At 49.0% G+C, this 11384-nt stretch overlaps 1 protein-coding gene across 1 annotated transcript in view; it reads right to left on the reverse strand.

The window, feature by feature from the left end:
- Window positions 1-11384, reverse strand: part of LOC135561990 (receptor-type tyrosine-protein phosphatase delta-like) — a 46306-nt gene that overhangs the window by 23078 nt on the left and 11844 nt on the right. Inside the window, exon 2 of the mRNA XM_065004524.1 lies at window positions 374-519. Within this exon, the coding sequence (XP_064860596.1) occupies window positions 374-519 (146 nt within the window). The remainder of the gene's footprint in view (window positions 1-373; window positions 520-11384) is intronic.

Raw genomic sequence — 11384 nt, forward strand, 5'->3', positions numbered from 1 at the left:
TGATGGACTGACTGACTGATTGATGGACTGACTGACTGATTGATGGACTGACTGACTGACTGATGGACTGATTGATGGACTGACTGATGATTGATGGACTGACTGACTGATTGATGGACTGATTGATGGACTGACTGACTGATTGATGGACTGACTGACTGATTGATGGACTGACTGACTGATTGATGGACTGACTGACTGATTGATGGACTGATTGATGATTGATGGACTGATTGATGGACTGACTGACTGATTGATGGACTGACTGACTGATTGATGGACTGACTGACTGATTGATGGACTGATTGATGATTGATGGACTGATTGATGATTGACGGACTGATTGATGATTGATTGATGATTGATTGCATACCTCAAACCTCTGGTTCTGGACCTTCTTGCCCTTCTTGTTCCAGACAATGCTGGGCGGAGGGTCTCCAGTGGCCTGACAGACGAAGGAGGCGACCCCTCCCTGCACCCCGGTCTGGTCCTCTGGGGTCCGTGTGAACTTTGGTGGCGCTGGAGAAGAATGAAAAACACAACGACACAACAGGGTTAGAAGGAGATAAACAACAACAACAACAACATCCTCATCAACATCAACATCAACAACATCAACAACAACAACAGGGTTAGGTTAGAGACACAACAACAACAACAACAACAACATCAACAACATCGACATCAACAACAACAACAGGGTTAGGTTAGAGACACAACAACAACAACATCAACAACAACAACATCAGCAACAAAAACATCAACAACAACAACAGGGTTAGGTTAGACACACAACAACAACAACATCCTCATCAACAACATCCTCATCAACAACAACAACATCCTCATCAACATCAACAACATCCTCATCAACAACAACAACAACAGTGTTAGGGGATGTAGTGTGTGGTAAATGATCTGGGGTCAGGTGTATAAAGAGAGGAAGGGGAGGGAGAGAAGGAGAGAGAGAGAGAGAGAGAGAGAGAGAGAGAGAGAGAGACTGCTGTACACAGAGCTGAGAGAAGGAGAGAGAGAGAGAGATACTGCTGTACACAGAGCTGAGAGAAGGAGAGAGAGATACTGACACAAGCTGAGAGAAGAGAGAGAGATACTGCTGTACACAGAGCTGAGAGAAGGAGAGAGAGATACTGCTGTACACAGAGCTGAGAGAAGGAGAGAGAGAGATACTGCTGTACACAGAGCTGAGAGAAGGAGAGAGAGAGAGATACTGCTGTACACAGAGCTGAGAGAAGGAGAGAGAGAGATACTGCTGTACACAGAGCTGAGAGAAGGAGAGAGAGAGAGATACTGCTGTACACAGAGCTGAGAGAAGGAGAGAGAGAGAGATACTGCTACAGAGCTGAGAGAAGGAGAGAGAGAGAGATGTACACAGAGCTGAGAGAAGGAGAGAGAAGATACTGACACAGAGCTGAGAGAAGGAGAGAGAGAACTGCTGTACACAGAGCTGAGAGAAGGAGAGAGAGAGAGATACTGCTGTACACAGAGCTGAGAGAAGGAGAGAGAGAGAGATACTGCTGTACACAGAGCTGAGAGAAGGAGAGAGAGAGATACTGCTGTAGACAGAGCTGAGAGAAGGAGAGAGAGAGAGATACTGCTGTACACAGAGCTGAGAGAAGGAGAGAGAGAGAGATACTGCTGTACACAGAGCTGAGAGAAGGAGAGAGAGAGAGATACTGCTGTAGACAGAGCTGAGAGAAGGAGAGAGAGAGAGATACTGCTGTACACAGAGCTGAGAGAAGGAGAGAGAGAGAGATACTGCTGTACACAGAGCTGAGAGAAGGAGAGAGAGAGAGATACTGCTGTAGACAGAGCTGAGAGAAGGAGAGAGAGAGAGATACTGCTGTACACAGAGCTGAGAGAAGGAGAGGAGAGACACAGAGCTGAGAGAAGAGAGAGAGAGAGATACTGCTGTACACAGAGCTGAGAGAAGAAGAGAGAGAGATACTGCTGTACACAGAGCTGAGAGAAGGAGAGAGAGAGAGATACTGCTGTACACAGAGCTGAGAGAAGGAGAGAGAGAGAGAGATATTGCTGTACACAGAGCTGAGAGAAGGAGAGAGAGAGAGATACTGCTGTACACAGAGATGAGAGAAGGAGAGAGAGAGAGAGATACTGCTGTACACAGAGCTGAGAGAAGGAGAGAGAGAGAGATACTGCTAATACACAGAGCTGAGAGAAGGAGAGAGAGAGAGATACTGCTGTACACAGAGCTGAGAGAAGGAGAGAGAGAGCTGAGAGACACACAGAGCTGAGAGAAGGAGAGAGAGAGATACTGCTGTACACAGAGCTGAGAGAAGGAGAGAGAGAGAGATACTGCTGTAGACAGAGCTGAGAGAAGGAGAGAGAGAGAGATACTGCTGTACACAGAGCTGAGAGAAGGAGAGAGAGAGAGAGATACTGCTGTACACAGAGCTGAGAGAAGGAGAGAGAGAGAGATACTGCTGTACACAGAGCTGAGAGAAGGAGAGAGAGAGAGATACTGCTGTACACAGAGCTGAGAGAAGGAGAGAGAGAGAGATACTGCTGTACACAGAGCTGAGAGAAGGAGAGAGAGAGATACTGCTGTACACAGAGCTGAGAGAAGGAGAGAGAGAGATACTGCTGTACACAGAGCTGAGAGAAGGAGAGAGAGAGAGATACTGCTGTACACAGAGCTGAGAGAAGGAGAGAGAGAGAGAGATATTGCTGTACACAGAGCTGAGAGAAGGAGAGAGAGAGAGATACTGCTGTACACAGAGATGAGAGAAGGAGAGAGAGAGAGAGAGAGATACTGCTGTACACAGTGTGTGGAGGGATGTGTATGTCTGTTGGGTGTGTATTTTGTTCGTTCCAATGCTGTGTGTGTGTGTGCTTTGTGTGTATATGCTTTGTGTGTGTGCTTTGTGTGTGTGTGTGTGTGTATATATGTGTGTGTGTGTGTACTTCTGTCCCCGTATCAGAAAAGGAGCTTAATATTAGTGTTTTTCTCGGTCATAAAGGATTTATAAAGACTCCTGACACGCCCACTAATACCAGGCCTTTATATCGCTGTTACCAATATCATAACCCCCCCATAACACACACACACACACACACACACACACACACACACACACAGTCCAACAGCACCGTGGATTGTGACATGACATGAAAGATTCCGGCGGTCGTGCGTCAGTCACGGAACAGGATCGTCAGCGAGAGCTCTGGTTAATGGCGTTCCCATTCCGACACAGCAGAAAATCCCTACTTAAAGGCTTACAGACCGCCTGGCCGACAAAGAGAAAGAAATTGCTTTTTTGCCATATAAAAGAAGAGGGAGAAAGAGAGAGAGAGAGGGAGAGAGAGAGTTAGTGGACAGGAGAAGGGAAAGGACAGGGAGAGAGTTAGTGGACAGGGAGAAGGGAAGGAGAGAGAGAGAGTTAGTGGACAGGGAGAAGGGAAAGGAGAGGGAGAGAGTTAGTGGACAGGGAGAAGGGAAAAGAGAGGGAGAGAGAGTTAGTGGACAGGGAGAAGGGAAAGGAGAGGGAGAGAGTTGGTGGACAGGGAGAAGGGAAAGGAGAGAGAGAGAGAGTTAGTGGAACAGGGAGAAGGGAAAGGAGAGAGAGAGAGTTAGTGGACAGGGAGAAGGGGAAAGGAGGGAGAGAGAATTAGTGGACAGGAGAAGGGAAAGGAGAAAGAGAGAATTAGTGGACAGGGAGAAGGGAAAGGAGAGAGAGAGAGTTAGTGGACAGGGAGAAGGGAAAGGAGAGAGAGAGAGTTAGTGGACAGGAGAAGGGAAGGAGAGAGGGAGAGAGTTAGTGGACAGGAGAAGGAAAGGAGAGAGAGAGAGTTAGTGGACAGGGAGAAGGGAAAGGAGAGAGAGAGAGAGTTAGTGGACAGGGAGAAGGGAAAGGAGAGAGAGAGAGTTAGTGGACAGGGAGAAGGAAAGAGAGGGAGAGAGTTAGTGGACAGGGAGAAGGGAAGGAGAGGGGGAGAGAGTTAGTGGACAGGGAAGAAGGGAAGGGAGAGAGAGAGTTAGTGACAGGGAGAAGGGAAAGGAGAGAGAGAGAGAGTTAGTGGACAGGGAGAAGGGAAAGGAGAGAGAGAGAAGGTAGTGGACAGGGAGAAGGGAAAGGAGAGAAGAGAGAGTTAGTGGAAGAAGGGGAAAGGAGAGAGAGAGTTAGTGGACAGGGACAAGGGAAAGGAGAGAGAGAGAAGTGAACAGGGAGAGAGGTAAAGAGAGAGAGTTAGTGGACAGGGAGAAGGGAAAGGAGAGAGATAGAGTTAGTGGACAGGAGAAGGGAAATGAGAGAGATAGTTAGTGGAGAGGGAGAAGGGAAAGGAGAGAGAGAGAGTTAGTGGACAGGGAGAAGGAAAGGAGAGAGAGAGAGAGTTAGTGGACAGGAGAAGGGAAAGGAGAGAGAGAGAGAGTTAGTGGACAGGGAGAAGGGAAAGGAGAGAGAGAGAATTAGTGGACAGGGAGAAGGGAAAGGAGAAAGAGAGAGTTAGTGGACATGGAGAAGGGAAAGGAGAGAGAGAGAGTTAGTGGACAGGGACAAGGGAAAGGAGAGAGAGAGGGAGTGGACAGGGAGAAGGGAAAGGAGAGAGAGAGAGTTAGTGGACAGGGAGAAGGGAAAGGAGGAGAGAGAGTTAGTGGACAGGAGAAGGGAAAGGAGAGAGAGAGAAGGTGATGGACAGAGAAGGATAAGAGAAGAGAGAGAGAGAGAGAGTTAGTGGGACAGGGAGAAGGGAGAGGAGAGAGAGAGTTAGTGGAACAGGAGAAGGGAAAGGAGAGGGAGAGAGTTAGTGGACAGGGAGAAGGGAAAGGGAGAGGGAGAGAGTTAGTGGACAGGGAGAAGGGAAAGGAGAGAGAGAGTTAGTGGACAGGGAGAAGGGAAAGGAGAGAGAGAGTTAGTGGACAGGGAGAGAAGGAAAGGAGAGAGAGAGAGAATTAGTGGACAGGGAGAAGGGAAAGGAGAGAGAGAGAGAGTTAGTGGACAGGAGAAGGGAAAGGAGAGAGAGAGAGTTAGTGGACAGGGAGAAGGGAAGGAGAGAGAGAGAGAGTTAGTGGACAGGGAGAAGGGAAAAGGAGAGAGAGAGAGTTAGTGGACAGGGAGAAGGAAAGGAGGGATAGAGAAGGTGGACAGGGAGAAGGAAGGGAGAGGGAGAGAGTTAGTGGACAGGGAGAAGAAAGGAAATGAGAGAGAGAGTTAGTGGACAGGGAGAAGGGAAAGGAGAGGGAGAGAGTTAGTGGACAGGGAGAAGGGAGAGGAGAGAGTTAGTGAACAGGGAGAAGGGAAAGGAGAGAGAGAGAGTTAGTGGACAGGGAGAAGGGAAAGGAGAGGAGAGAGTTAGTGGACAGGAGAAGGGAAAGGAGGGAGAGAGGAGTTAGTGGAACAGGAAGAAGGGAAGGAGAGAGAGAGAGTTAGTGGACAGGGAGAAGGGAAAGGAGAGAGAGAGAGAGTTGGTGGACAGGAGAAGAAGGAGAGAGAGAGAGTTAGTGGACAGGGAGAAGGGAAAGGAGAAAGAGAGAGTTAGTGGACAGGGAGAAGGGAAAGGAGAGAGAGAGTTAGTGGACAGGGAGAAGGGAAAGGAGAGAGAGAGAGTTAGTGGACAGGGAGAAGGGAAAGGAGAGAGAGAGAGAGTTAGTGGACAGGGAGAAGGGAAAGGAGAGAGAGAGAGTTAGTGGACAGGGAGAAGGGAAAGGAGAGAGAGAGAGAGTTAGTGGACAGGGAGAAGGAAAGGAGAGAGAGAGAGAAGAGAATAGTGGACAGGGAGAAGGGAAAGGAGAAGAGAGAGTTAGTTGACAGGGAGAAGGAAAGGAGAGAGAGAGTTAGTGGACAGGAGAAGGGAAAGGAGAGGGAGAGTTAGTGGACAGGGAGAAGGGAAAGAGAGAGAGTTAGTGGACAGGAGTAGGGAAAGGAGAGGGAGAGAGAGTTAGTGGACAGGGAGAAGGGAAAGGAGAGGGAGAGAGTTAGTGGACAGGGAGAAGGGAAAGGAGAGGGAGAGAGTTGGTGGACAGGGAAGGGAAAGGAGAGAGAGAGAGTTAGTGGAACAGGGAGAAGGGAAAGGAGAGAGAGAGTTAGTGGACAGAGAGAAGGGAAAGGAGGGAGAGAGTTAGTGGACAGGGAGAAGGGAAAGGAGAGAGAGTTAGTGGACAGGGAGAAGGGAAGGGAGAGAGAGAGAGTTAGTTGACAGGGAGAAGGGAAAGGAGAGAGAGAGAGTTAGTGGACAGGGAGAAGGGAAAGGAGAGAGAGAGAGAATTAGTGGACAGGGAGAAGGGAAAGGAGAAAGAGAGAGTTAGTTGACAGGGAGAAGGGAAAGGAGAGAGAGAGTTAGTGGACAGGGACAAGCGGAAAGGAGAGAGAGAGAGTTAGTGGACAGGGAGAAGGAAAGGAGAGAGAGAGAGAGTTAGTGGACAGGGAGAAGGGAAAGGAGAGAGAGAGAGTTAGTTGACAGGGAGAAGGGAAAGGAGAGAGAGAGAGAGTTAGTGGACAGGGAGAAGGGAAAGGAAGAGAAGAGAGAGAATTAGTGGACAGGGAGAAGGGAAAGGAGAAAGAGAGAGTTAGTTGACAGGGAGAAGGGAAAGGAGAGAGAGAGAGTTAGTGGACAGGGAGAAGGGAAAGGAGAGGGAGAGAGTTAGTGGACAGGGAGAAGGGAAAGGAGAGGGAGAGAGTTAGTGGACAGGGAGTAGGGAAAGGAGAGGGAGAGAGAGTTAGTGGACAGGGAGAAGGGAAAGGAGAGGAGAGAGTTAGTGGGACAGGGAGAAGGGAAAGGAGAGGGAGAGTTGGTGGACAGGGAGAAGGGAAAGGAGAGAGAGAGAGTTAGTGGAACAGGGAGAAGGAAAGGAGAGAGAGAGAGTTAGTGGACAGAGAGAAGGGAAAGGAGGGAGAGAGTTGAGTGGACAGGGAGAAGGGAAAGGAGAGAGTTAGTGGACAGGGAGAAGGGAAAGGAGAGAGAGAGAGAGTTAGTGGACAGGGAGAAGGGAAAGGAGAGAGAGAGTTAGTGGACAGGGAGAAGGGAAAGGAGAGAGAGAGTTAGTGGACAGGGAGAAGGAAAGGAGAGAGAGAGAATTAGTGGACAGGGAGAAGGGAAAGGAGAGAGAGAGAGTTAGTGGACAGGGAGAAGGGAAAGGAGAGAGAGAGAGTTAGTGGACAGGGAGAAGGGAAAGGAGAGAGAGAGAGAGTTAGTGGACAGGGAGAAGGGAAAGGAGAGAGAGAGAGTTAGTGGACAGGGAGAAGTGAAAGGAGAGGGATAGAGAATTAGTGGACAGGGAGAAGGGAAGGGAGAGGAGAGAGTTAGTGGACAGGGAGAGGGAAATGAGAGAGAGTTAGTGGACAGGGAAGAAGGGAAAGGAGAGAGAGAGTTAGTGGACAGGGAGAAGGGAAAGGAGAGGGAGAGTTAGTGGACAGGGAGAAGGAAAGGAGAGAGAGAGTTAGTGGACAGGGAGAAGGGAAAGGAGAGGGAGAGAGTTAGTGGACAGGGAGAAGGGAAAGGAGAGGGAGAGAGTTAGTGGAACAGGAAGAAGGGAAGGGAGAGAGAGAGAGTTAGTTGACAGGGAGAAGGGAAAGGAGAGAGAGAGAGTTAGTGGACAGGGAGAAGGGAAAGGAGAGAGAGAGAGAATTAGTGGACAGGGAGAAGGGAAAGGAGAAAGAGAGAGTTAGTTGACAGGGAGAAGGGAAAGGAGAGAGAGAGAGTTAGTGGACAGGGACAAGGGAAAGGAGAGAGAGAGAGTTAGTGGACAGGGAGAAGGGAAAGGAGAGAGAGAGAGAGTTAGTGGACAGGGAGAAGGGAAAGGAGAGAGAGAGAGTTAGTTGACAGGGAGAAGGGAAAGGAGAGAGAGAGAGTTAGTGGACAGGGAGAAGGGAAAGGAGAGAGAGAGAGAATTAGTGGACAGGGAGAAGGGAAAGGAGAAAGAGAGTTAGTTGACAGGGAGAAGGGAAAGGAGAGAGAGTTAGTGGACAGGGAGAAGGAAAGGAGAGGGAGAGAGTTAGTGGAACAGGAAGAAGGGAAGGGAGAGAGAGAGAGTTAGTTGACAGGGAGAAGGGAAAGGAGAAAGAGAGAGTTAGTGGACAGGGAGAAGGGAAAGGAGAAAGAGAGAGTTAGTGGACAGGGACAAGGGAAAGGAGAGAGAGAGAGAGTTAGTGGACAGGGAGAGAGGTAAAGGAGATAGAGTTAGTGGACAGGGAGAGAGGTAAAGGAGATAGAGTTAGTGGACAGGGAGAAGGGAAATGAGAGAGATAGTTAGTGGAGAGGGAGAAGGGAAAGGTGAGAGAGAGAGTTAGTGGGCAGGGAGAAGGGAAAGGAGAGAGAGAGAGTTAGTGGACAGGGAGAAGGGAAAGGAGAGAGAGAGAGTTAGTGGACAGGGAGAAGGGAAAGGAGAGAGAGAATTAGTGGACAGGGAGAAGGGAAAGGAGAAAGAGAGAGTTAGTGGACATGGAGAAGGGAAAGGAGAGAGAGAGAGTTAGTGGACAGGGACAAGGGAAAGGAGAGAGAGAGAGTTAGTGGACAGGGAGAAGGGGAGGAGAGAGAGAGAGTTAGTGGAACAGGGAGAAGGGAAAGGAGAGGGAGAGTTAGTGGACAGGAGAAGGGAAAGGAGAGAGAGAGAAGGTGATGGCGATGAAGGATATAGAGAAGAAGAGGAGAGAGAGAGTTAGTGGGACAGGGAGAAGGGAGAGTAGAGACAGAGTTAGTGGAACAGGGAGAAGGGAAAGGAGAGGGAGAGAGTTAGTGGACAGGGAGAAGGGAGAGGAGAGAGACAGAGTTAGTGGACAGGGAGAGAGGTAAAGGAGATAGAGTTAGTGAACAGGGAGAAGGAAAGGAGAGGGAGCGAGTTAGTGGACAGGGAGAAGGAAAGGAGAGAGAGAGAGAGTTAGTGGACAGGGAGAAGGGAAAGGAGAGGGAGAGAGTTAGTGGACAGGGAGAAGGGAAAGGAGGGAGAGAGTTAGTGGACAGGGAGAAGGGAAAGGAGAGAGAGAGAGAGTTAGTGGACAGGGAGAAGGGAAAGGAGAGGGAGAGAGTTAGTGGACAGTGAGAAGGGAAAGGAGAGAGAGAGAGTTAGTGGACAGGGAGAAGGGAAAGGAGAGAGAGAGAGAATTAGTGGACAGGGAGAAGGGAAAGGAGAAAGAGAGAGTTAGTTGACAGGGAGAAGGGAAAGGAGAGAGAGAGAGTTAGTGGACAGGGAGAAGGGAAAGGAGAGAGAGAGAGAATTAGTGGACAGGGAGAAGGGAAAGGAGAAAGAGAGAGTTAGTGGACAGGGAGAAGGGAAAGGAGAAAGAGAGAGTTAGTGGACAGGGACAAGGGAAAGGAGAGAGAGAGAGTTAGTGGACAGGGAGAGAGGTAAAGGAGATAGAGTTAGTGGACAGGGAGAAGGAAATGAGAGAGATAGTTAGTGGACAGGGAGAAGGGAAAGGAGAGAGAGAGAGTTAGTGGACAGGGAGAAGGGAAAGGAGAGAGAGAGAGTTAGTGGACAGGGAGAAGGGAAAAGGAGAGAGAGAGTTAGTGGACAGGGAGAAGGGAAAGGAGAGAGAGAGAGTTAGTGAACTGGGAGAAGGGAAGGGAGAGAGTTAGTGGACAGGGAGAAGGGAAAGGAGAGAGAGAGAGAGTTAGTGAACTGGGAGAAGGGAAAGGAGAGGGAGAGAGTTAGTGGACAGGGAGAAGGGAAAGGAGAGAGAGAGAGAATTAGTGGACAGGGAGAAGGGAAAGGAGAGAGAGAGAGTTAGTGGACAGGGAGAGAGGTAAAGGAGATAGAGTTAGTGGACAGGGAGAAGGGAAAGGAGAGGGAGCGAGTTAGTGGACAGGGAGAAGGAAAGGAGAGAGAGAGAGTTAGTGGACAGGGAGAAGGGAAAGGAGAGGGAGAGAGTTAGTGGACAGGGAGAAGGGAAAAGAGAGAGAGTTAGTGGACAGGGAGAAGGGAAAGGAGAGGGAGAGAGTTAGTGGACAGGGAGAAGGAAAGGAGAGGGAGAGAGTTAGTGGACAGGGAGAAGGGAAAGGAGAGAGAGAGAAGGCGATGGCGATGAAGGATATAGAGAGAGGAAGAGGAGAGAGAGAACTGACAAACCAGCGGTAATACCAAATATGGACAATGCGTTCTGAGCTACCCCCTTCCTCGCCCACGAAACCTGAATGCATCTCTGTGTGTGTGTCTCTCTCTGTGAGGAGCGGGGGAATCTCTGCTTTAATCTGTGTTCTAATCTCTCAACCACAAAACAAATGAAAAGTGTAAAGCCAGGGTTCTGACGTAGGTTTCTCTCTCTCTCTCGCTCTCTCTCTCTCTTTCTTTCTCTCTCTCTCTCTCTCTCTCTCGCTCTCTCTCTCTCTCGCTCTTTCTCTCGCTCTCTCTCTCTCTCTCTCTCTCTCTCATTTTGTCTTTACCATCTATCCTCTTGTCAATCTATCCCCTAATTCTGTCTTTTTTAAATGATGGATCCCCATTAGTTCCTGCCAAGGCAGCAGCTACTCTTCCTGGGGTTTATTATGGATCCCCATTAGTTCCTGTCAAGGCAGCATCTACTCTTCCTGGGGTTTATTATGGATCCCCATTAGTTCCTGCCAAGGCAGCAGCTACTCTCCTGGGGGTTTATTATGGATCCCCATTAGTTCCTGTCAAGGCAGCAGCTACTCTTCCTGGGGTTTATTATGGATCCGCATTAGTTCCTGCCAAGGCAGCAGCTACTCTTCCTGGGGTTTATTATGGATCCCCATTAGTTCCTGCCAAGGCAGCATCTACTCTTTCTGGGGTTTATTATGGTTCCCCATTAGTTCCTGCCAAGGCAGCAGCTACTCTTCCTGGGGTTTATTATGGATCCCCATTAGTTCCTGTCTATTATGACATCTTCGTCTTTTTGTTCAGTTTAGTCACATGATTTCTCAATTTGCAGTACGTTTGCCAATGTAGTGGACAGAGAGAAGGGAGACTTATTTGCCATTCCTGATCCCTCTCAACCATACCATTTGTTCAATTCCTCATCCATTCACTGGGATGTAACAGTTTTTACTGTCTTTTTCATAATGGGAGCTGCTTATTAGTAACTGGGATAAGACATTTCATAAATGTGTCAAGTGCAACATCTGTTTACTCCTCATGTAGCTCTCTCTCTCTCTCTCTCTCTCTCTCTCTCTCTCTCTCTCACTCTCCCCCTAGGAGGAGAGGAAAGGGCAGAGAGCGAGAGAGAGAGAGAGAGGGAGAGAGAGAGAGCTACATGAGATGCAGAAGAAGTGGGAGAACAAGAGAAAGTGTGGAGCATACAGAAGCTCCTCTTCTCAGAAGTAGAGAGAGAAGGAAGAGAGAGAGAACAGACAGGTCCTTAGTGTTAGAACAGACAGGTCCTTAGTGTTAGAACAGACAGGTCCTTAGTGTTAGAACAGACAGGTCCTTAGTGTTAGAACAGACAGTATTTACTAGT

The sequence above is a fragment of the Oncorhynchus nerka genome, linkage group LG18 (genome assembly GCF_034236695.1).
Source record: "Oncorhynchus nerka isolate Pitt River linkage group LG18, Oner_Uvic_2.0, whole genome shotgun sequence".
Lineage (NCBI taxonomy): Eukaryota > Metazoa > Chordata > Actinopteri > Salmoniformes > Salmonidae > Oncorhynchus > Oncorhynchus nerka.